The sequence below is a fragment of the Heloderma suspectum genome, chromosome 4 (assembly GCF_057233095.1).
Source record: "Heloderma suspectum isolate Gila_16-S chromosome 4, 16-S_ref, whole genome shotgun sequence".
NCBI lineage: Eukaryota > Metazoa > Chordata > Lepidosauria > Squamata > Helodermatidae > Heloderma > Heloderma suspectum.
Window position 1 is genome coordinate 219,534,105 of NC_139461.1, and position 25,352 is coordinate 219,559,456.

General features: G+C 44.1%; 1 protein-coding gene across 3 annotated transcripts in view; it reads left to right on the plus strand.

Moving 5' to 3' along the window:
- The window catches only part of KANK4 (KN motif and ankyrin repeat domains 4), a 79,536-nt gene that overhangs the window by 25,470 nt on the left and 28,714 nt on the right, over positions 1-25,352 (plus strand). Inside the window, exons 2-4 of one of the 3 annotated variants that reach the window (XM_084852336.1) lie at positions 15,157-15,241; positions 19,269-19,355; positions 22,601-24,595. In XM_084852336.1, the coding sequence (XP_084708462.1) occupies positions 19,340-19,355; positions 22,601-24,595 (2,011 nt within the window). In that variant the 5' untranslated portion in view covers positions 15,157-15,241; positions 19,269-19,339. The remainder of the gene's footprint in view (positions 1-15,156; positions 15,242-19,268; positions 19,356-22,600; positions 24,596-25,352) is intronic. The other 2 variants (XM_084852337.1, XM_084852338.1) reach the window with 2 other exon arrangements.

Genomic DNA, 25,352 nt, shown 5'->3' on the forward strand with positions numbered 1-25,352 from the left:
GAATTCCATCTCCCTCTGCAGGCTCCTGGTCCATGTGACTACTGGTCTGGAGTGTTTGCACCTTGTGTTGGGTCAGCAGGACAACTGTTGGTGTACCACCCACCCTGTTGCTGAACAGACTGCCTGGGTAAGCTGACGGAGGTGGTCTCGGGTGTGCTGCTGAGATCCCCCAGACCGTTGGTTCTGGGGGATTTCAACACTCACGCTGAGGGCACCTTGTCTGGGGCAGCTCAGGATTTCATGGCCTCCATGACAGCCATGGGACTGTCTCAACATGTCATTGGCCCAACACATGTAGCAGGGCATACTCTAGACCTGGTTTGCTCAACTGGACATGGAGATGGTGATCTGAAGGTGGGGGGACTTTGTATCAGTCCCTTTGTCATGGTCAGATCACTGCCTGCTGAGGTTTAGACTTAAAGCAGCTTTTCCCCTCTGCAGGGGTGGGGGACCTATTAAGATGGTCCGCCCCCGGAAGCTAATGGATCTAGATGGTTTCCAGAGGGCTCTGGAGGGGAGAAGGTTCGTAGCTGATATGGCTGGTGCTCCTGTCAAAGCCCTGGTCGATCTGTGGAATGCAGAAATGACCCAGGCAGTTGACACACTTGCTCCTGAGCATTCTGTCCAGAGTGGTACACCCCGGAGCTGAGAGTGATGAAACAAAATAGGAGATGGCTTGAGTGCAGGTGGAGAAAAACTCCTAGTGGATGCAATCAAACCCTGGTGCGTGCCTATGGCCAGGTATATTCAAAGGCAGTGAGAGTGGCAAGGAAAAAATATTTCACAGCCTCTAGTCCATATGCCACCCAGCGAAGCTTTTTGGGGTTGTCTGGGCCCTTTTACGTTCTGGCCCTAAGGACACTATGGAACCATCTGAGGCCTGCTGTAATGCACTGGCTAGGCACTTCCAGAATAAAATATCTTGCATCTGCCAGGACTTAGACTCCAGTATTACTACAGGTGAATCTGGTGAGGTATCCAGAGCACAGTCTTGTCCAGTTTTCTTGGATGAGTTTCAGTTGGTACAGCTCAAGGATGTGGACAAGGTGCTTGGACAGGCTCATGCAACCACTTCCATATTAGATCCTTGCCCTTCTTGGCTAATAAAACTAGCAGGGAAGGAACAGCCGGCTGGGCTAGGGAGGTGATTAATGTCTCCTTGCGAGAGGGAGTGGTCCTGGGCTGCCCAAAAGAGGCGGTGGTGAGACCACTCCTGAAGAAATCCTCCTGAGACTTAATAATTATAGGCTGGTTGCAAATGTTCCATTTCTGGGCAAGGTCCTTGAGCAAGTGGTTGCCAACTAGCTCCAGGCACTCTTGGATGAGACCATTATCTGGATCCATTTCAATCAGAGTTCAGGCCTGGTTTTGGCACAGAAACAGCCTTGGTTGCCCTGCATGATGACCTATGTTGGAAGAAAGACAGGGAGAGTGTGACCCTGTTGATTCTCCTTGATCTCTCGGTGGCTTTTGATACCATCAACCATGGTATCCTTCTGGGACAGCTCTCTGAGCTGGGAGTGGGAGGCACTGCATTGCAGTGGTTTCACTCCTACTTGGAGGGTCGGCTCCAGAAGGTGGTGCTTGGGGAACACTGCTCAGCCCATGGATTCTCCAATATGGGGTTCCACAGGGGTCAGTTTTGTCCCCCATGCTGTTCAACATCTACATGAAACGATTGAGTGCAATCATCTGGAGTTTCAGAGTGCATTGTCATCAGTACGCTGATGACACGCAGCTCTATTTCTCCTTTTCAGCTTCTTCAGGTGAGGCTGTGGATGTGCTGAATCAGTGCCTGTCTGCAATAATGGACTGGATGAGGGCTAACAAACTGAAACTCAATCCAGACAAGACTGAGATGCTGTTGGTAGGTGGTTCTGCTGACCAGATGGAGGGTGTTCAACCTGTTCTGGATGGGGTTGCCCTCCCCCTGAAGGTGCAGGTCTGTAGCTTGGGGGTCCTACAGCTACGCCCCTATCTGGACAGGGATAAACTGGCTTCAGTTGTCTATGCTCTGGTAACCTCCAAGTTAGATTACTGCAATGCACTCTACACGGGGCTGCCTTTGAAGACGGTTTGGAAGCTGTAGCTTGTGCAAAATGAAGCGGCCAGATCGTTAACAGGGACCAGAAGGTGCAAACATATTAGACTGACTCTGGCCTGCTTGCACTGGCTGCCTATATGCTTCCAAGTTCAATTCAAGGTGCTGGTTTTAACCTATAAAGCCCTACATGGCTTGGGACCACAATATCTGACAGCATGCCTCTCCCAAAATGAACCTACCCATACACTACGTGCAGCATCTAAGGCCCTCCTCCGAGTGCCTCTCCCAAGGGAAGCTTGGAAGGCAGCAAAAGGGAGAGGGCCTTCTCAGTGGTTGCCCCCCATCTGTGGAACAAGCTCCCTGATGAGGTCCACCTGGCACCAACATTATTACTTTTTGGCACCAGGTTAAGACCGACCTCTTTTCCCAGGCATTTGGCAGCACACTATGAGTTTTAATCGGTCCTAGGTGTGTCTTTAGTTATGTCTGATAGTTCAGTGTTGTTTTTAATTATATGTTTGTGTATATTGTTTGTGTGCTTTATGTGCTTTTTGTGTAAATGGCTTTTAAACTTTTTATATTGTATTTAATGTTTTAACTTTTGTAAACTGCCCAGAGAGCTTAGGTTATGGGGCAGTATAGAAATGCAATAAATAAATAAACAAAATAGAAGTGGGGATTGGCCTGAACCCCTTTGCCAGATGGGCACCTCAAGATCCACACTGTGACTGGGCATCTGGCCCCCATCTGAACTGATGGACTTTCGATATCGGCAGCTCTCTGGAACCAGGGACGCAGTCCTAAAACCATGTACATCCATGGGGCGGCTATTTAGTAAAGCCCATGGTAGGCCTGACCCCTGGGTCTCCTTTTGGGCTAGAAGGGCAGTAGAGGGCTTGCACTGGGAGTGGCCAGCAAGATCCAATGGGAGGAGACCCATAAAATTTATTCTGCTGGCTCGGCTGTGCCATATCACTGCTAAGTTATGTTGGTCATGGTTCAAGGTCACACTATGCAGAGTGGCCTTCGTCCTGACAATGTGCGGGGCCTTAAGGGTAAGTGAACTGGTTGCCGCACATCAGGCAGACACCACAAGGTGAGCCATGGATGTCCAAGATGTGACACCACTGGCAAAGTGAGTATGCCTTTACATTAGGAGTTTAAAAACTGTTCAAAAGGGGAAAGGCTGCCTGGTTAAAGGAGACCTGACTAAGGGTCTGTGCCTGACCCCCTAAGGGGCAGTATGGGAAACTTAGCAGTATGATTGGTGAACGTACTGTGGGACGGTATTGGCTCCTTGGGCCTCTCTCCTCCTGAGTTCAGTTCGTATTAATTCAGGTCTGGGGCAGCCATAAGTGGGGCATGCCAGGGGACAAAAAAGCCAGGTAACTGGCTGTTGGGAAACATCCACCAACTGCCCACTAAGGGCCTTTCATCATTAATCTCATCTGTTTATAGCTGCAGGGCAAGAAACACCACTTCAGTGTGGATATGTGGGCATGGCATCATACACTGTGCCCGACAGCAGGCATTAAGGAATGTATGAGTCTCTGATTGAGCTCCTAGGAGACACGTTTAGAGGTGGGCCAAAGACCTGGCCCGAGTGGATGTGGCTAAATGGAAGATGAATAAGGCCATACAGTGCTTTGTGCAGGCCCAGAGCAGGCAATTGAGCCATCAAGAACTGTGCAGGCCTAACAGCATCCACCTGTCTGACAAAGGCATCAATAACTAGGCCGAAGACAACCAAGACAGTATCGTGACTTGGCTGCAACTTGAATAGGTGCGGCTGTGAGGTGGGGACAGTCCCCTGCCTTTTTGTGGTGTGATAGGCATTGGTCTGGATCCATTGGTGAAGGGGAGCGGGATTGGGCTCCCACTTCCCCACAGTGGAGATTCCCGTAAGGGATATCGGGGATGTGGCACCAAGGCCATCTCATCATGGGGGCTGTGAGCTGGCCAGGTCTGGGTTGGTGAAAAGGGGTTCACATTAGCAGTCTGCACCATGGTGAGCCCCTGGCCCTGCCATCCACCATCTGTGCTCCTGGTATGCGGGCCAAGAAAGGGGAATTGGACAGCAGGCAGGCTGGCCGATGACAGGATCCACGCCCTGTGCCTCCTCCACCAAGCCTCTTAAGTGAAAGTCAGTAAAGCTGTGGCCAATTTATTATCCCAGCTAAGTCTGCATGTCTGATTTGTTCTCTGTCCTTTGCCACCCAGACCCAACTAAGCGCTACCCATACAATAATACAATACAGTACAATAAGGACTGATAGAAGTAGGCTCCGACCCAGTGCAGATGACCAGGTCACCTAAGCACTCTTCACACATTCTTCACACATTTAGCCTTCCGTGTGGGCTAAAACTAGATACAGGGCCGTGCACGCTGGCCCTGCCCCCAATGTCCCCATGTACACTGGTCCTGCTCCTTCAGATCCCTAACCTAGCCATGTTGAGCGACAAGGTCTGTAGGAGAGTTCTACTGTCTTTCATTTGAATGTGAGTAGAACGTTCTGTGCGATCCAGGACCTTGCTTTAGCAGGGCTCCTGATTGCACTGGGGGTTCTACTCATAGAATAGCAAGTAGAACTGTCCTGCAGATCTTGCTGCTCAACATGGCAAGATCATGGAGCTGAAGGGGTGGGGTTCCAATGCACATGGGCATATTTGTCCCTGTCCCCAGTTGTAGCCCTCACCCATTTGGAAGAGCTCAGGAATAGTCTTTAGTGGTAAGGTTTTACACCACTGATTTTTCTGGTTATCTGTACTGAAGAAAGTGTGTAAGATACATTTTTTCCTGCCACAGAGTCTACCGTGTGCTGAAGGCTCAGATCCTACCAAGTGGTAAGGCTTCCCCTACAATGTAGGGCCTACTGTAACTACTTACTAATACAGATGTTGGTTGTCTGTATTACCAATCTGTTGCAGGTGACATCAAGCAGGGAATGTACTCCCACAGACTATCAAGTCTCCTGGTTAGAGTTATCTCTTCAGCAACAGCTTTTCTTCCTTGCTTTTTCTCTATGCTTTTCAGATCTTAAACGTAAGATTTATATACAAAGTTTTCCAAGTTTTGTTTATGAATTTTGAAAGACTTTAATATTTGCAGTTATCTCAGGTACTTAAAAAGGGAGGAGGGTTGATGAGGTGTTTCTCAGGAAGAAACTATAGTCATGTCTCTGAAGTTATGGTTCCATGTGTTTTGTGTGGTGAGGGACTAAGTGAAATGTGTATTCATGTGTGTCAGGAATGATTCTGAGTGTGTGGAGATAGTTAGCAGCTCATACTCAGAATGGGAACAGCCAGAACCGGGGGAGGTTTCCTCCCTTGTGAGCTCAGATATGGATAGACATTCTTCTCAGGAACTTGGCTCACAGATGGCTCGACCTGAAGGCCCCCCCCCTTTCCTCCCCCGTGAGAACTCAGGTCTCGGAGGAGGCGAGTGCTGGGTGTGACCTGAAGGATGCTAGAGTCTGGTGCAGAGCGAAGTGGGAAAAGTTAGAGGTGGAGCTCAGACATTCCATCCAGTTGGCTATGCGTGATAGCCTATGTAGGATGGCACAACTGTAAGGGAGGGGCATCCCCCCATAAGTTATTCTGGCCCATAAGTTCTTCTTTCAAACTGCCAGCAAAGTCTCTGATTCCCGCTTGGCTCCTCTGTTGATATTCGTAATTGTGTGGAGTAGCTGTTTTCCTTTGTAGCCTGAGAGTCCCGAATATTTGCATTTGTAAAGAGCCTGGTCGTTTAATAAAGTAGTGAGCCTGAAGCCTGGTACCCTGGACCAAGGGACCTGACAATATGATTGATCTAGATTTCAAGCTGTAAACTGAACATAACTTTAGTTTTTTTCCCCACCTTTTGGGTTTGTTTGTTTTTTGTTCTGACTACAATGTGCCCACCACTACATGCTTGCCAGAAATATTTTCAAATGTTTACACCTGGGGTGGTGTAAGAAGTTCTTGGAATACACCTCCCATCATGCCTGACCATTATCCATGCTGGATAGGGCTGATGGGAATTGAAGTCCAGCAACATCTGGAAGGCTACAGGTTCCCCACCACTGGTTTACATAGTCCAAGGGAAATCTTGTATCTATGCAGCCCAAATATCTTTTACATGCTTTTTATTGCTTTATAATAATAAAAAAAGAATAAATAAAAAGGAGGGCTCACATTAATTAGTTTCAAGGGATAAATAAGTGCTACTGGAAATGTATGTACATGGCAACTGTGTTTTTTAAAACCCCATAATACACATGTGGATAACCAAAAATAACACATGATAGATTATTGCAAAGCAACAGAGAATATTGTTATTGTCATCATCATCATCTCCAAATGTATATATTGCATTCCACAGAGTTATTAAAGTGGTGAACATACAATATAATTGCCACTAAAATACAAATGATAAAACACAACAATAAAACAGTACAGTAATAAATAATTATGAATTAGCAATAAAACTATACACTCTGCTGTGCACTGCAGACTGTAACTGGTTGGATCACACTACAGGGAAAGCCTATGAGAAAGGATAGATCTTAAGAAGACATCAAAACATCAAACCCGTGGACACCTGTCTAATGCAAATTGGCAAGGTATTCCAGAGGATGAGCTCCGTGACACTAAATGCTGTGCCGGAAGTGCTCCTGAGCTGAATCTCAGGACCATGCAGCACCATCAGATGTGCTTCCTCTGAAAATCACAAAGACCATGCAGGGACAGAACGGGTGAGGTGATCCCTATGGTACCCAGGTCCCAAGTTGTTTACAGCTTTATATGTTGACAACAACACCTTAAATGTGGCCCAGTAGCTTATTGGCATTCAGTGCAGTTCTTTTAGCAAAAGTGTAACATGCTGTCCCCCTTCATGGATCATTGCCTTGTTGTGGCGAAGGGGCTTGCGTAACTCAGTGAAGCCATAAGCTATGCCGTGCAGGGCCACCCAAGATGGACAGGTCATGGCAGAGAGTTCTGACAAAATGTGGTCCACTGGAGAAGCAAATGGCAACCCATTCCAGTATTCTTGCCGAGAAAACCCCATGGAACGTATCACAAGGCTAAAAGAGATGATGCCAGAAGATGAGCCCCTCAGGTCGGAAGGTGTCCAATATACTACTGGGGAAGAGCAGAGGGAATTTCCAAGTAGCGCCAGAAAGAGTGAAGCGGCTGGACCAAAGCCAAAGGGTCACTCAGTTGTGGATGTGTCTGGTGGTGAAAAGAAAGTCCGATGCTGTAAAGAACAATATTGTTTAGGAACCTGGAATGTAAGATCAATGAATCAAGGTAAGCTGGAGGTGGTCAAACATGAGATGGCAAGATTGAACATCGACATCTTAGGAATCAGCAAACTAAAATGGACAAGCATGGGCAAATTTAATTCAGGTGACCATCATATCTACTACTGCGGGCAAGAATCCCTTAGAAGAAACGGAGTAGCACTCATAATCAACAAAAGGGTGGGAAAAGCAGTACTGGGGTACAATCTCAAAAACGATAGAATGATCTCAGTATGAATCCAAGGCAAACCTTTCAACATCACAGTAATTCAAGTCTATGCCCCAACCCTGAGGCCGAAGAAGCTGAGGTTGATCGGTTCTATGAAGACCTACAACAACTTCTAGAACTAACACCCAAAAAAGATGTCCTCTTCATCATAGGGATTGGAATGCTAAAGGAGGAAGTCAAGAAATCTCCGGGATAACAGGCAAGCATGGTCTTGGTGTACAAAATGAAGCAGGACAAAGGCTAATAGAGTTTTGCCAAGAGAACACACTGATCATAGCAAACACTCTTTTCCAACAGCACAAGAGGCGACTCTACACATGGCCATCACCAGATGGTCAATATCGAAATCAGATTGATTATGTCCTTTGCAGCCAAAGATGGAGAAGCTCTATACAGTCAGCTGCTTCTTGCAAAATTTCGGCTTAAATTGAAGAACGTAGGGAAAACCACTAAAACATTCAGTTATGACCTAAATCATATCCCTTATGAATACACAGTGGAGGTGAGGAATAGATTTCAGGGATTAGACCTGATAGACAGAGTGCCTGAGGAACTATGGACGGAGGTCCGTAACATTGTTCAGGAGGCAGCAACTCAATCCATCCCAAAGAAAAAGAAATGCAAGAAAGCCAAGTGGCTGTTTGATGAGGCTTTACAAGTTGCTGAGGAAAGAAGGGAAGCGAAAAGCAAGAGAGAAAGGGGAAGATATATCCAACTGAATGCAGAGTTCCAGAGAATAGCAAGGAGAGACAAGAGGGCCTTCTTAAATGAACAATGCAAATAAATAAAGGAAAAGAACAGAATGGGGAAGACTAGAGATATCTTCAAGAAAATCGGAGATCTCAAGGGAACGTTTTGTGCAAAGACGGGCACGCTAAAGGACAAAGAAGGCAGGGACCTAACAGAAGCAGATGAGATTAAGAAGAGGTGGAAAGAATACACAGAAGAACTCTACAGGTAAGATCTGAATGTCCCTGATAGCCATGATAGTGCGGTCACTGAACTTGAGTGAACTGAACTCAAAATCCTACAAGCTAGGCTTCAGCAGTATGCGAACCGAGAACTACCGGAAGTACAAGCTGGGTTTCGAAGAGGCAGAGGAACTAGAGATCATATTGCCAACATTCGCTGGATCACGGAGAAAGCAAGAGAATTCCAGAAAAACGTCTATTTCTGCTTCATTGACTACGCTAAAGCCTTTGATTGTGTGGATCACAACAAGCTCTGGCAAATTCTGAAAGAGATGGGAGTACCAGATCACCTTACCTGTCTCCTGGGAAACCTGTACGAGGGCCAAGAAGCAACAGTAAGAACCAGACATGGAACAACCGATTGGTTCAAAATTGGGAAAGGAGTATGAGAAGGCTGTATATTGTCACCCTGCTTATTTAATTTATATGCAGAGTACATCATGAGAAACGCCGCGTTGGATGAATCAGAGGTCGGAATTAAGATTGCCGGGAGAATTATCAACAACCTCAGATACGCAGATGATACCACCCTAATGGCAGAAAGCGAAGAGGATCTAAAGAGCCTCTTGTTGAGGGTGAAAGTGGAGAGTGCAAAAGCTGGTTTGAAAGTCAACATTAAAAAAACTCAGATCATGGCATCTGGCCCCATCACTTCCTGGCATATGGAAGGGGAAGAAATAGAAGCAGTGACAGATTTTATTTTCTTGGGCTCCAAGATCACCGCAGACGGTGACTGTAGCCATGAAATTAAAAGACGCTTGCTCCTTGGGAGGAAAGCTATGGCAAACCTAGACAGCATAGTAAGAAGCAGAGACATCACCTTGCCGACAACGGTCCGTCTAATCAAAGCTATGGTTTTCCCAGTAGTAACGTATGGCTGTGAGAGCTGGACTATAAGGAAGGCTGAGTGCCGAAGAATTGGTGCTTTCGAACTGTGGTGCTGGAGAAGACGCTTGAGAATCCCCTGGACTGCAAGGAGGTCAAATCAGTCCATCCTAAAGGAAATCAACCCTGACTGTTCATGGGAAGGACAGATACTGAAGCTGAAGCTCAAATATTTTGGCCACCTAATGCGAAGAGAAAACTCTCTGGAAAAGACCCTGATGCTGGGAAAGACTGAAGGCAAAAGCAGAAGGGAACGGCAGAGGATGAGATGGCTAGATAGCATCACTGTTGCAATGAATATGGACTTGAGCACGCTCCGGGAGAGAGCGCAGGACAGGAAAGCCTGGCGTGCTATGGTCCATGGGGTCACGAAGAGTCGGACACGACTTAACGACTGAACAACAACAACATGCTGTCGGAAAGAAGCCCCTGTTAGCCTCTTCTTCGCTGAATTCTACACCTGCTGTAACTTCCAGATCAAGCCCAAGTGTAGCCCCACATTGAGCACGTTACAATAATCCAGTATTGAGCTTACCAGAGCTTGAACCACAGTGGCTAAGCTACCCTGGGCCAGGAATGGTCATAGCTGGCATGCCAGCCAAAGCTGGTAGAAGGCACTCTTAGCCACTGAGGCCACTTGAGCCTCCAGGAACAAAGATGGATCTAGGAGTACCCGCAAACTACACACCTGATCCTTCAGCGGTGTGCGACGCCATACAGAACACGCAAGTGACCTATTTCCCAGACCTGTGGCCCATCTACCCACAGTGCTTCCATCTTGCCAGGATTGGCAAGACTCAGTTTATTGGCCCTCATCCAGCTCACAACTGCATCCAAGCACGGGTCCAAAGCCTGCACTGCCTTTGAAGGCTTAAAAGCAAGACAGTCTTTTTTTTAAAAGCCTGAAATGTTTTAAAAAGCCTGAAGAGAGAGAGAGAGAGAGAGAGAAGGGCTCCAAACAGAGGAGCAAATGTTTATTGACCACTTTGAAACAGCAGCAGTTATCAGTATGACTAAACTTCTGGATTGTGAGAACAGAATAACCACCTACTTCCCTAAACAAAGAACCAGGAAATAGTGACAAAACACTGCAGCATTGGATGGAAGGACAGATATTTACTCCTGAGCAACAGAGTAAGTCAGCCATGGTCATCTGTATTGCTCCACTCTATCAACTTTATAGCACACATTTAAGAAGCGGGCAAATTTCTCCACATTAGTAAGTGGTAAGCTGATTGCCTGTATTCATCCTCTGAGGCAATTAAAATAAATAGATGTGAACATTTATGTTATCAGTAATCACATGTTTGAAGTCAAAATCTCCTATAGAGACACAGAACAGGAATTCAAAATATTATTCTAGCTGCATAGATCAACAGTTTCAGCAATACTAATGAATGTCCTTGAAATCCCTGCCCAGATGGGAACCAGTCCCTGTCCATATCTTCTGTCCTGAGGATGCTAGGATGTAGATTATTCGTTTCCACAAGGCAAGGCATGAACAGGGTAGATATGAAGAAACCCAGAGCCAAGCTGTTCGGTATTCAAAGATAATTTTGAGATACTTCTTTGCTAAGCCTGAACCTCCACAGCAACCAAGGCAAAGTGACATTCTCAAATCCATATAGTTTAATACCTTTATTAGGCCAATTTGAAGATCAAAAAAATGTGCAAGCTTTTGAGATCTCCAGATCTCTTCATCAGGCAAGATGTAAAAAGAACCTGGGGGGGTGGGGGGAGGCTGTCAGCATGTTGCGATCAGGCTGTCTGCATAGTCAGAAGGTCCTATTCAGGCATTCGATATCAGAGGAAAGTAGACACATGAGGAGAGGAAGTGCGCTAGCCCTGCCCCCTCCATCATGGCTTTAATCACCCTATACTTGTGGAGGGAGACTTTCTGAAGAGGAGAGCGTCTGTGTCTGTGGAGGCTCTCCATGAGATTTTGAACACGGATTTTCAAGAGTTCCCGATCACATGGAGAGCCTCCATAGATACAGGAGACTCTCTTCAGAAAGTCGCCCTCCATGAATAGATGGCAACAAAAGCGACAAAGGAATGGGTAGGGGCTAGTGCATGCCCCCTCCTCATGTATTTTCTTTCCTTAGATATAGACCACCTGAATAGGGCTAGAGTTCTAAAATGGTATGGTGGAGGAAGGTTTGCAGACATTCAAATTGGGCTCTGCCTGAGATCACTGGGAACAAGAAAGTATCAGACAATTGTTGATCCTCCATTTTTGATAATATAAAACCTAAGGCAAAGTGAAGACAAGCAGGAAGCTGTCCAAGGGGAAAAATAGCTTTACTTGTGCAGCTCAGTGTGTTCTTCCTGCTATAACTTAAAGGGCCATACACAGGTAAACTGCACATGTGGGTGTACCTGAAGTATCTAAGCTTTACAACGCAGAATTGTTCTGAAACGCGGAGGAACATATGAAGCTGTGCTATACAGAGTCAGACCACTGGTCCATTTAGGTCAGTATCTACACTGACTGACAGTGACTCTCCAGGATTTCTGACATGGAACTTTTTCAGCCCTACCAGGAGATGATGGGGATTGAACCTGGGTCGTTTTGCATGCAAAGCATCTACTCTGCCATTGAACGATGGCCTTTCTGGGGTCTACGTTGTGTCAACAGAACATCTGAAATAATCAACACCACATGTACTGCACAGTGTATAAGATTAGGTAATGTCACAGGGTTTGTGCAAAGACGGGCATGATAAAGGACAAAGAAGGCCATGATAAAGAAGGCCATGATAAAGGACAAAGAAGGCAGGGACCTAACAGAAGCAGATGAGATTAAGAAGAGGTGGAAAGAATACACAGAAGAACTGTACAGGAAAGATCTGAATGTCCCTGATAACCATGATAGTGCGGTCACTGAACTTGAGCCGGACATCCTCGAGAGTGAAGTCAAGTGGGCCTTAGGAAGCATTAGTAACAACAAAGCTAGCGGAGCTGACAGTATTCCAGCCGAGCTATTTAAGATCCTAAAAGACGATGCTGTTAAAGTGCTGCATTTAATATGCCAACAAATTTGGAACACTTAACAATGGCCGCAAGACTGGAAAAGGTCGGTTTACATTCCAATTCCAAAGAAGGGAAACGCCAAAGAGTGTTCAAACTACCGCACAATTGCACTCATTTCACATGCCAGCAAGGTGATGCTCAAAATCCTACAAGCTAGGCTTCAGCAGTATGCGAACCGAGAACTACCGGAAGTACAAGCTGGGTTTCGAAGAGGCAGAGGAACTAGAGATCAAATTGCCAACGTTTGCTGGATAACAACAACAACGTCACAGGGAGTCAAATGCGAACAGGACAATGGAGGCTGGTGGCTCTGATTTTGCTGGGGCTGTGAATCCATTCTGGGTTTCAGTCAGAACCAGTCAGAACTCTAAAGGGGCTATCCAAGGAGCTTGGATATCCAATACCCCAAATAGGTGACAAAACTAGCTCCTTATTGGATAGCTCCTTTAGAGTTTGGGCAGGTTCTGACTGAAACCCAGAATAGATCCATAGCCTCACCGAAAGTGGAGCCACCAGCCTCCACTGGAACAGGACCCAGCCCCCCAAAAACTGCCTTGCACATCCTTTGCCTGCTCAGACCTGTTGAAGACTATGGCAGTGTGCAGTTCCCAATCCTGCTGCTTATCTGTGCTGCTGGCTAGAACCCAGGACACAGGTAGAATGTATTAAATGGTTTATGAGTAAGCAGTTCACCCCTTGGCCAATTATCGACTGGTACATTCTGCTTACTTCTAGATGGTCGAGATCATTTCCTTGAGACACTCCCAATATTCAAGCATAAGCAGGGGCCAACCATTCTTGGCTGGCTTTGTTGGCCAATCCAAAAAAAGGTCATTGCTAGCTCTCCTTCCCGTCTGACATTTCCCAAGAGAAAGACCAGGTGGAGATGCAGTGTTGAGCTCTGCTTTCCAGAGGTGCACAGACTACTTACAGGCAGTGGTGCCCAACACCTGGGCTTTCCTGTCACATAGTTCAGACAATCCCCAGCCTTCCTCCTAACTCTGGAGGTGGGGAGGTGGTGGGGATCACTGTGCAACTGCTCAGACAATCCCACCCACATTTGTAGGTTCAAAGTGGGGAGGAAGTTGCATGTGCCCTAAATGTGCAATAAACTAACTAAGGGCGCAATCCCACGCATGTTTAGACAGAAAAAAGTCCTACAATTCCCAGCATTCCCCAGCCAGCTTGACTAGCTGGGGAACGCTGGGAATTATAGGACTTTTTCCTGTCTAAATGTGCATAGGATGGATGGCACCTTTAGTTAGTTTATTACACACTGAATACAGACTAAAATGATGCAATTTTGTGATTAGGTGAATTACCCTCCAACGTACATCCTTTTCTCAAGGCATACTTGGTGCTTATGGCTGCCACCTTTTTCTCGCCAGGGCTGCTGGCAGATGCATACTAGGAAGAAATTCAGCAGGTGATGTTTTCCATTACTACACTTCCATGCCGGGGGAAGCTTCTCCTGTTGAACATTTGGCATGCAGCTGTTAAAGACAACCCCTTCTACCTATGTAAGACCTGCTTCTACAAGACAGATCAAGAAGGGGTCCCATTATTTTTGTAAACTCAGAAAAAAAGACTTGCCTTTTTAGCAGTACCTAAAGACTATAACTAAATACACATTAAAATATAATCTTAAAGCTGAATTTTTATTAAAGTTGCAATCCTAAACATACTTATTGGAATATAACTTCTATTTCATTTCATTTTCAGTTATTACATTTTTATATTGCCCAATAGGCAAAGCTCTTTGGGCGTTTTACAAAGATTTAAAATCTTTAAAATACAGCATTATGCATAATATAAAAACAGTTTAGCTACAAATATATAAACAGAGCAAACATAGATACACACAGACATATCCAAACACTACCCCATGACCTGATTATATGCTGCCATATGCCTGGGAGTAGAGGAAGGGGCTGAAAAGGTAACGGTGGCACCACACAGGCCTTGCTGAGGAGTTCATACCACAGTTGGGGGGCTGCTGCCAAGAAGGCCCTCTCCCTTGTTTCCACCTTCTGATCCTCCCTTGGAAGAAGCACCTGGAGAAGGTCCTTAGACAATGAGCATAGTGTACAGAGAGGTTCATGCTGGGAGAGGCACTCCGTCAGGTACTGCGGTCCCCAGCCAGTACCTGGTTTATTCCAATAAACATTGGTTTATTGGAACCAATGTGACTTAATTCTGAGTAAATTTGTTTAGACTCAAGAGTATTACTGTACAATATAGAAAGTTCGTTCTTTGGGAAGGCTTATTATGTGAGGAAGAATTAACCTTCTAAGAATCTGCTTCACCCCTTCTTTGTTTTTCCCCCAAATATTGTGTATAGTGCATCATGTATAGTTAATTATTGACTGGCTTTTAAATACTCCTGTTAGTTTTTTTTTTAATAAGACACATATGTTCGTAGTTGGTCCAGAGATCACCTCCTAGGAGTTAATCAGGGTTTTTTTTCCCCCTCTATTGGTGGTTCAAAATTAATATATGTCCTCCTTAGAAAGCATAACTAACTTCTTTCTCAACAAAGTTTCTTAGAAATGTCATGTTTTTAGCATGCCTGTACATGAATTATACTGCTATCGTCTCTGCTATCTCAGTAAGAGTTGTATTTGCTTTTTATGCAAGGTCATTAGTCAGCTGACCAATTCTTTAGAGGCTGGAAAATACATGCGTTGCCAGTATATCTCTTTGACTTTTCAGGAGTGTTCCGAGGGCTTCCTAGAAAGAAAAGGCTTGCCTTGGTTTCTTTTCTTCCTTTCTATTTGGCAGCTCGGAGGATATGAAGGTAACCTGACAAAATGCTTCTCTTAAGTCCTGGTTTTAACGCCAGTAATGAAATGCTAGATTAAATTGCTGCAATGCAGCTGGAAATGATAGGCAGTATCAGAAAGCTGTTGGAATAGCCCTTATCGAGATTGCATGAACTTGTCATTCAATTGGAGAGAAATTAACTTAGTTACACCATGCTATTTTTAAATTCTAATCAATCCAAAGCTCCTTCCCTCCAGGGAATGTTACAGACATTGATCTTAGTGATCCTGTGCCTGTCTACTCAGAAGTAATAGCGCAATCCGATGCACGTGCACTCAAAAGTAAGTCACATTGAAATCAATGGGGATTACATCCAAGTAAAGGAGTATAAGATTGCAGCCTTACAGTGCAAACCTATACATGTCTATTCAGAAGTAAGCCCCATTGAGTTCAATGGTACATGCTGGTAAGCATGTAAAGGAATGCAATCTGTCACTGAAGTGAGTTTAGTGGGATGTAATCTTTTGCAATCCTGTGCACACTTACTTGAGAGTAAGCTCCCTTGAGTACTAAGAGACTTCGCTCTGACTAAGCATGCACAGGATGGTGTTAAAATGAATGACCCTGTTAGGGTTATCTTTCAATTCAATTTACCTGATGTCTCGCAGTCAATACCAATAGAAGGAAAGTTATATATTTTTCTATTACGATTGTACTCCTGAGAGCTTATTGCTTTAAGCAATGTCATTGCATCATAATTGCAAATTGGGCAGTGAGGGAAATTAATAACTGTTGGGCTTGTTCAGTCTCACATTTAATAGATATACATATTTCACATCTTATTTTCATTTCTGTATATGTTCTTATTTTATAAAAAAGCATTTTCACATTCATACAAATCCACCCATTAAAATCAAAGATGCTGTGTTCAGGTGATGTTTGCCTAGAGATTAAACTAGGACTTTCCTAGTTTTCTATTGAACTACTGTTCAGCAACTCTGCACAGAAAGTTCTTTTTGCTGATGTATATTTATGGATTCTAATAGCACTGCTGAAAAAGTGACTACTAAGGGGAGGGAACACCACAGGAGCCTTTGTAAATCTTTTGAGTAATCATTGACTAGTATGGTGACTTGTTCACATATTATGGCAAAGGCAAAGAAAGCAGAGTATACTGTACCATTGAACATGTGAATGCTTAGCTATGTGTGCTTTGTTCCCAGAGCAATAACAAGTTTGACCAACAGAGCAATAGTTTGCAGATAGCAGCTTAGAAGAAAGTTTAGAAGAAAGTAACTGGGGTATTTAACCAAGGCCTGTGACCCAGAAACTTGTCCCTTAATCCCAAGTGTATGAGGGCTATTGTTGGTTGATCAGTGGTGAGCAACATGCATTCTACATGTGGTCAGAGGGAGTGGCTCCTTCCTTATGTTCCAGGATTGGGCTATGGACTTGAAAAGAAATTCCAGGGCTGAGCCCACAAGAACATTCCGGACTGAGATCCATTGGTTGGTAACCAGCGATCTCACAATTTGCCCCAGTCAGAGTATTCACATGAAAAGCCACCACACCAAAACAAAGCCAAACTAAATCACCCATGGTGGATTCACGCCTCCCTTAGTCATCTGAATTCTTTTTAGCACATGCGGTCCAAAATTTCTATCATGTGATCTTTAAGTGTAAGGGCCAACTGTGCCTAGGTTAAAACTGGTAACATCTCGGAGAGAGCTGTTAACATATATGCCACAGTTTGTCATAAGGAGATTCTATAACTTCCCAAGACAGGCTAGACAAGGAGATTCTATAACTTCCCAAGACAGACATGACTGAATTGTTCTTAAGAATTAACCTTATTGATTACCTGTGTCTCCTGTTTCTGGAATTTCAGAGGGCTAGTGTGTTGTGCTGCTAAACAGATCTATAAGAATGCTAGAATGAAGAGAGATGGGAGAGGATACCATCAAATGTAGGCAACGCCATTTGTGGCTTGGATTTGTTACTTATATTCTGTTGGTACCATCAAGAATTTGATCAGTGCCCAAGATGGTTCAAAAGGATAGCCCTATATCCCCAAAGCAGGAATTGTTTGCCCTGGATTGACAACACAGAAGCATTTTATAAGCAGTTGCACCTGTGGATTCATCAAATGATTCCCTGGAATCTTAAGGGTGTTAATTGGAAAGAAACTCTATCACTGGTGTAGCTAGGTTATTTTATATCCTGGACCTAATGGTCTTATGGGGTGGGGGACAGCCATTGTGAATCACACAATTAACATTTCCCTTTGCTCCCCCCACCCCATTCAATGATTTACAACTGCTTCTACAGGCTTTTCTACACGAGGCATTTATCATACACTCATCATTCCCTACTCACGGTTGTTTACTGGTTCTTTAGACCACGCTGTGATCCTCCAGTTTCGCTTCTGTGTCTAACCAGCACTTTTGCTTCTGTGTCTAACCAGCACTTAAATTTGGCATTTAATTGTAAAAGCAAGAGAAAGCAGTTTCCTCTTGTGTAGTTGCACTATTCCACTATACCACAGTGCCACCTAGAGGTTATGTAGCTGAAAAGCAGGAAAGGAAGCACTCCTAGTGTAGCTCTTGGATGTTCTTGATATGTCTGAACAACAACAAAACCACTACTCAGCTTCTTGATGGCACCAAGAGAATATAAATAACTAATTAAAAATAGAAATACTCGGAACATGTGCAGTTTCACATTTTAAACTCACTTAAATGATAGCCGCAGCATGACTACCGGAATTAAATGGAGTTTGTTTCTGCTGCCTTGATGTCGTCATCACCTGCCACTCTCTGGGTGGTCATTTGGGGGCCCCTGGGCTGCGGGGCCCTGGATTTATGGCTCAAGGAGCTCCAGTGCTTTCAAGAAAGTCCTCATTAATTCCAATAAAGGCAGCATATCCATGTGCTCATTGGAAGGGACCACCCGTATGTGCAAGGTATTTCGGTGCACCCTTGAACATACCTGGGTTTGTATACCAGACAGTAATCTGCAGTTATCTCAAAGGAAGGTATTAGGTTTAACCTCTTTAACAGTATCAGAATATGTCCAAATCTACCCATTGATTAAAAAAGAAAACTTAGGGCAGGTTCTACTATAAACCCTACCCACATATTAATTTATTTTAAGGATTTCTATCCTCTTTTTCAGCTGGAAGGCTTTCAGCTCAACTAACAAACATATGTCTATCTCAACTATAACTGGGAATAATACAGATCAAATATTAGACAGTTTGTTGGCCTTTAAATGTGCCTTTGAGCTGCTGCTAAGACAGTACCCTCACTCTCCCTAAAGGAAAGGCTCTGACGATAACTGGTCATGAGCACAAAAAGGGCCACAGTTGTAAAAACCGATAAGAAATGAGCAAACAAGCACACAACAATTTATGTATAATTTTATTGTTCCAACAACAATCTATTTTAAATAGATCACTAACACCCACTACGTTCATTGTGTGTTCATATTGTTATAACATTATACTATTATTACCTGACCTATTCACAGTTGTGTGCTTGTTTGCTCATTTCTTATCGATAACTGGTCATGCCCATAATTCCCCCCTCCTGCTTTTTAAAACTAGGAATGCTCTATTACGCAGTACATCAATTACAGCTGTATCTCACAGTAATCAATGTTTCTAATACATAATAGGGTGAGAGACTACTATTTAACACACATCTCCTGAGCATTTCTTTCTCACCCCCTGCCATGTCATTGTGAACTTCCTGCAGTACTATGAATTGTTCCTTAGAAAAATGATCTCACAGAGAGTTGTCTCCACAGAGCAGGAACTGTTACAGTTAGAAGAGAAAACATTGATTTAAAACTTGCCTGGAAGTGCTTAATGCATAAGGGCTTGAAGGATAATAATTTCTCCATGGAGGCAGAACCTGTCTAATAGCACTGGTTTAAAAATAGATTCCTCTGGTGAAGTGAGTAACTTATACATAAAGAGGAAAGACAAATAAGTGTTGCACTTGGGTCTTGAAATAACCACAATTGTATTGTTTAACGGTACCTCTTTAATTTCTTTTAAGGTGGTCTGCATTTCTCCAGATGATGTTTCACTGATGGCTTGACATCTGAGGATCAGACAGAATTCTGTATTATGGAGAATACAGATGGTATGGATATAGTACTTAATCTTAGTTGATAGGTAAACTTTAATTGTTACGCAAAAGTGTAAAAATATAACAGTATAAAGAACTCATGCACTTTGAGTTAGTTTTTTAAAAATATTCATGGCCCACATTTCAAATATTCACCCCATCTCTATTCAGAATCTGCATGTGCAAAGCCAGAAACTGATAGTTGCTGTAAAAAGGATATGTTTCTGAACCTCGTGGCTGCAGAGGGAACCTGATTGTGGTTCCTGTTAAATTTTTAGAAATTAGGAGGATTATGATCCTCTGGGTACTCTGTACTCTGGGATTAGTAGACTCTTCTTACCACTTTTCAGTCTCTTGGTCCTTGGAGAGGGGCCATAGCTCAGTGGTAGAGTACATGTTTTGTAGATATTTTTAACCAAGAAGATTGCAAGTAGCAGAGCTGGAGATGGTCCAGTTCACACATCACAGTGGCAAATCATGGGTTAATCATGGGTTAAACAACCTGGAGTCAGCCCGATTGGAGGTTGTGAGAATGATGTGTGAACCTGAACTGCTGGGTTGTTTAGGGGCTAAACAACCCAATGGTCTGGTTCAGACTAGAGCAAACTGGCCAAAAGGTACATGATGATATTCACATTGTTTGGTGCCTTTGAATTTTATCCATTGTTAGTCCTACTTTGAGTAGACCCGTTGAATTGAATGGGACATAAGTTAGACTAAATATTGGGTACAACCCAATTGGAGCTTTTCTACCATTGTGAATAGCAGATGTGTGACATCCCAATTCAGATTGGGACCGGACAGGATCTAAGGGTTAAAACTCAATCACCCCATGCCATTGTCCTGATAATGCTCACCCTTCCCCTCCCCACCCCCACTGGTGATTTGTTTTAGTTTAATTAAAAAAAAAAACATAAGGCCAAACAATATGAATAATGTCACATCTGATTTGGCCCTAACTCAATATATGGCTTCTTCATACATTCATATATTTGGGCCCAATTTTCAGTTTTTGTACTTGGGTTTTGGGTAGACAAACCCATGTACAAAAAGTAAAACCTTGCTCAGCAAAGCTGCACTTCAAGGCGCACGCAAAAAAATGGTAACCATGATGTCCTAAGACCCTTCTATCTGGTATTGTATAAAAGCACCAAATTATGGGGTCTGGGAACATGCCATCTTGTGTGATTGCAGAGGCCTTTTTACATTTAAAAAAGAGAGCAGTGCTGACACCTAGAAAGCAATACCTTCCATTTTCTTTTCTCTGGACCAACCTTGTGTATATACCTTTAAGAACTTGACTTGGCTAGAAAGCCAATGCAGAACAATATATTATTGACATTGACTGTAATGGTAAAGATGTTTTGTACAGTAGGGTCATGCATCTTTTAAAGCAAATGAGTAGTGCAGAGTGCAAAAGCTGTCGTTTACATAATTATCAGTTAGAATGATGATTTGGCAAATTCCTGACTACTTTCAGTGGTACGATTACATAATGCAGTCCCAGAAAACAAGATTACACATTCTCATATGCCTCTTTAGGACTGTCTCTCGAAGCAGACTCTACAGAGATGTCTCAGATGACAAATTGCTGACCGTGCTTTTCCCCTTTTGCCTTGTGTATGGAGGCGAACTGCACAGTGATTTAGTGAAACTGCCTTGCAGTTGTGCTTGGAGCTACAGACAGCTTTTCAATAAAAATGTATACATGCTGATGTAGGCTTGTTTTCAGCAATGGTGTAGAAGCTCTGTGCTGTTGCAGCCTTTGTGACAGCCTGGGGTGCAGGGAGCCAGTAGAGGTACCTCAGCATAGCATAGTGGACCTTCCTTCTCTGGCATTTAATATTTTCTTTTATATCCTCCAAGGAACAAAAAGAAACAGTGTAGCTTCATAACAGCTTTTCATAATGACATAGGACTACAAGCAGTGTAGCCAATAAATCCAAGCAGCATGGTCCATCCCAAAGCAGATGCACCTATGCATGCAGAAAGGGGTCTGCATGGGGCTAAAAAAGGCACGGGGAACATTCAGCCTGTGAGTTGAATACAGCCCATGGGGGTTCTCTGTCTGGCCTGACTAGGCCCGTTGCTTTCTCCCAGGCCCCACTTCCTCTCCCTAGACAATGTCCAATCAGCAGTTGATTGAAGATAAGACCTCTCTCTGTTCACTGCTGAGGACAGGAGCCTCTCAGCACTGGGCAGGGAAAATGCTCCCCCCTCAGCTGATCTTCATAGAGCAACTGAGGAAGTGGGGCTGGCAAGTGTGTGTGTGTGTGTGTGCGTGTGTGTGAATGTGCCTTTGTGTCTCTGTGGAATGAATGGTGTATATGTGTCTGTGTTAACAGTATGTGACAGAATCATGTATGTGACATGCGTATGGCCAGAGCCTGCCCACATCAAGTTCTGGGCATGCCCACTGCTGGCTTGTGGCTCCCAGGGGGTTTCCCATGTGGTAATCTGGTCCTCGGGCCGGAGAAGCTTCCCCACCCAAGGCCACAAGAAGCCCTTCCCTTCCCGCCCTGCCCTTAGGAAGTGTATTCAAGCATATGAACAGTGCAGTGCACGTGCCACTGTGCAGAATTGGATGCTTGAGGCTCAAGTAACTTGTGCATTGGGACCCCAGTAGGGGAGTGATGGATGAGCAAATATGTGGGAGGCAATAGCCTCCCATTCTGTGTAATGGCCAGCCAGAAAAGGTGGAGGACAGAAGGAGGGCTCTATTAAGACTATGTTGATCCATCCCCAAGCACATGGCCGCATCATTGCAGGGTTGTATCGTTCCTTAAGAGCACATGAAAAAATCCTGCAGCTCCCAGCATTCCCTACCCAGCAAAGCTGGCTGGGAGATGCTGGAGCTGTAGGACTTTTTTCTGTCTAAACATGCATAGGATTGCACCCTTCGAATTTCAGATATTCAAGATTCAAAAAATGAAGAATCTCTAGGTTTTCAGGTTGGACCTCAGCAGTTTCCATGTAAGGCACCTTTTTTGCGCTATGAGAACATAGTGTGCAAAGACTACTCTAAGAGACATCTAGGAAGTGTAGACATCAACCTTCCCCAACCTGGTGCCCTCCAGATGTGTTGGACTACAACTCCCATAATCCCCCAGCCAGCTATTGTAGTCCAACACATCTAGAGGGCACCAGGTTGGGGAAGGCTGCTATACATTAATGTATCAGACTTCTCAGGCTTCATTTATTGTAGCTGCTTCTAGGTCATAATTCTGTCTTTATTAATTTTTCGTCTTTCTTTATGTCAGCAGAAGATTGGGCATCTAAAACAGAGGATAAAGATCCACCTCAGAGCCCTTATTCTGTTGAAACACCCTATGGCTTCCACTTAGACCTTGACTTCCTGAAATATGTTGATGACATTGAAAAAGGAAATACCATCAAGAGGATTTCAATTCACAGGAAGGCAAAGCATCCAAAATTCAGCACCCTGCCTCGGAATTTCAGCCTTCCAGAAAATGGATCCAAGGCCTACTCATGTCCCCAAAATAAGAGCTTCCTCACACAAAGGAAGGCCTCTTTAGGGGCAGAGGAAAGCACCTCTCTACCCACACCCACTGAGTCGTTGCTATTTTCAGCACTTCCAAATGAGCCAAGCTACAGAAGAAAGGCCCTTTTAATAGAAACTCTCAAACAAGATCCTGTGCACCTTGATGAGGAGACTGGCAACTGTAGGGGGAGGCCTCAGCTTTTGAGGACATCCAGTATGCCTGCCACACTTCCACCAAGCCAAAATTCAGAAGAAGAAACTCAGCCAGCATTTCTAAAATCTTCTGATAGAAAGGGCTTTGAGTTTGATTTTAGTCCTGTAAAGGAACTAGATAGTGCCAAAAGATCTTCATTCACAGCCCCTGAAAATCTAGGAAATGTGAAACACCAAATCAGTAAGGTGGTCCAGGGTAGTGAGAAGTCTATGGAACAACAGGAGGAAATGCAGCTTGTGCTAGGTCAGCCAGAGATTCTGAAGGAGAGAACACAACTCAGTGCTCCATGGCAAAGCCAACATTTAATATCTCAGGAATTGCTTGTGGTTGCAGAGAGTGGAGAAGAAGAATGTGATGTAACAGAGGCAAATACCTGCCCACCATCAGTCGAGAGTGGGTTGACCTCCAGGGCCTTGGAGTATGAGCTTGAAAACCAGACCCAGCATGAAATAGAGCTCAACATATGTGAGATGGTTAAAGAGGTACTAGAAGATGATGAAATTACAAGTCCTGGCACTAGAGAGGTGGAAGGAAACTTAAACCCTGAACCTTTGACCTTTGAAGAACCTAGCAATATAGTAGCCTTAAAGCAGCATATTGCCATTCTGGAGGAGCGGCTGAATAACAAAACAGAAGAACTTGAGCAGATCCGAGTAGTTTTGAAGCAGCAGGATAAGGAAATCAAAGCAAAGGAGAGAAGCATTGAAATGTTGGCAAGCTCCAAAGCTCAACTAGAAGAGAAGCTCTGCGGGGAGAGCACCAAAGAAATTAAACCACACATGCATGCAAAAAATGTTCTCCAGTACCATGATGCTGCTGTGAATACTGAACGTGTACATGAAAAAGGAGCTAAGGAGGCATATGACAAAGGGATTAACGTAAGCATCACTATGCCTGTGGAATCTATAAGGCATGATGCCTGCAAAGTTGATAATAAGAATCTGCAGGTCAAGGAAATACGTAGAAAGCTGTCCCGTGGACACCACGAGGTGTCAAGTGTTCCTGTTAGTGTTCGAGAGAAAGACAGTCCATCTTTTCTGAGACAGAACGAAATGGAACAGCAGAATGATTGCTCCACTCTTGAGCCAAGCTACAATGAGCTGCAGATTGATGAACACACTGATAATGGCAACAATCCGAAGGACGTATACAACTACAAGATGCAGTTTGCTGCTGCTAGTGGTGAAAGCTGCATGGGTGTTGAGATTGCTGACTCAAAGGCAGGAGGGGATAAAGATACTTTCCAAGAAGATTTTAAGCAAGATCTGAATGAAGAAAAAAGCTACCCAGAACCAAAGGATTCACCTGCAGATCCCACAGTGGGCCAGTATGTTAAAAAAATCCAGGACCTTTTACAAGAGCAATGGATGTGCCTAGAACATGGGTACCCAGAACTAGCCAGTGCAATTAAGCAACCTGCCTCGAAGCTCAGCTCCATCCAGAATCAACTTGTTAATTCCTTGAATTTGCTGCTTTCTGCCTACTCGACCCAAACACCAACAGACAAGGAGAATTCCAACACACAGTATCAACAGTTGGGTAAATAGTATTGGCAAAGCCAGTCTTCCTTTCCCATACACTGATGTTAGTCGGGAATAGCACCCTGTTGATAATTTTTTAATGAAATAAACATGTTTGCTGCTTCAGAATAATTTTTTTTTAAGGGTAACTAAAAAAAAATGCTTGTGGAAGTTCCATATCATTGAAAAGTATTTTTCAGTGAAACAAACTTTTACATTTCAGCAAACATGAACATTTACAAGTCAAATGCTTTGTTATGTCTCATAAAAGAAATAGGGTAATCTAATATCACTTAAATGCATAACATCATATTAATACAATTCATTTCACTTATTGTAGCTCTCTGGAGATACTAGATATAAACTGAAATGGGTGACATTTTCTAGATCCGACTGAAAGGGATGATTTCACCTTCCAGAATAAGTTGGTGAAAAGCAATCCTAATCCCAGTCTAGTTCTATGTTGTCCGTAGGAAGGTGTGTAGGGTTCTGAATGTCAGCCCCTGTTTCTAGCCTGTCCCCGGTACAGCAAGAACATGGGCATTGGTGTGTCAACATAGTTTTCCTTCCTTTTCGCCTCTCTTGCACTCATTGGTCTAATTGAGGGTGGGATGGAAGAAGGACTAGGGAAAAGCCTCTTCGTAGAATTGGTAATGGTGGAAAAATTTGCCACTACTATGACATAGCTGAAATTGGTCAGCTCTAGCATAAGGTAAGTGCCACTTACATAATCTATCTCCTGTTTCAGTAGCCGCAGTCCTTCCTCATATGGAGAC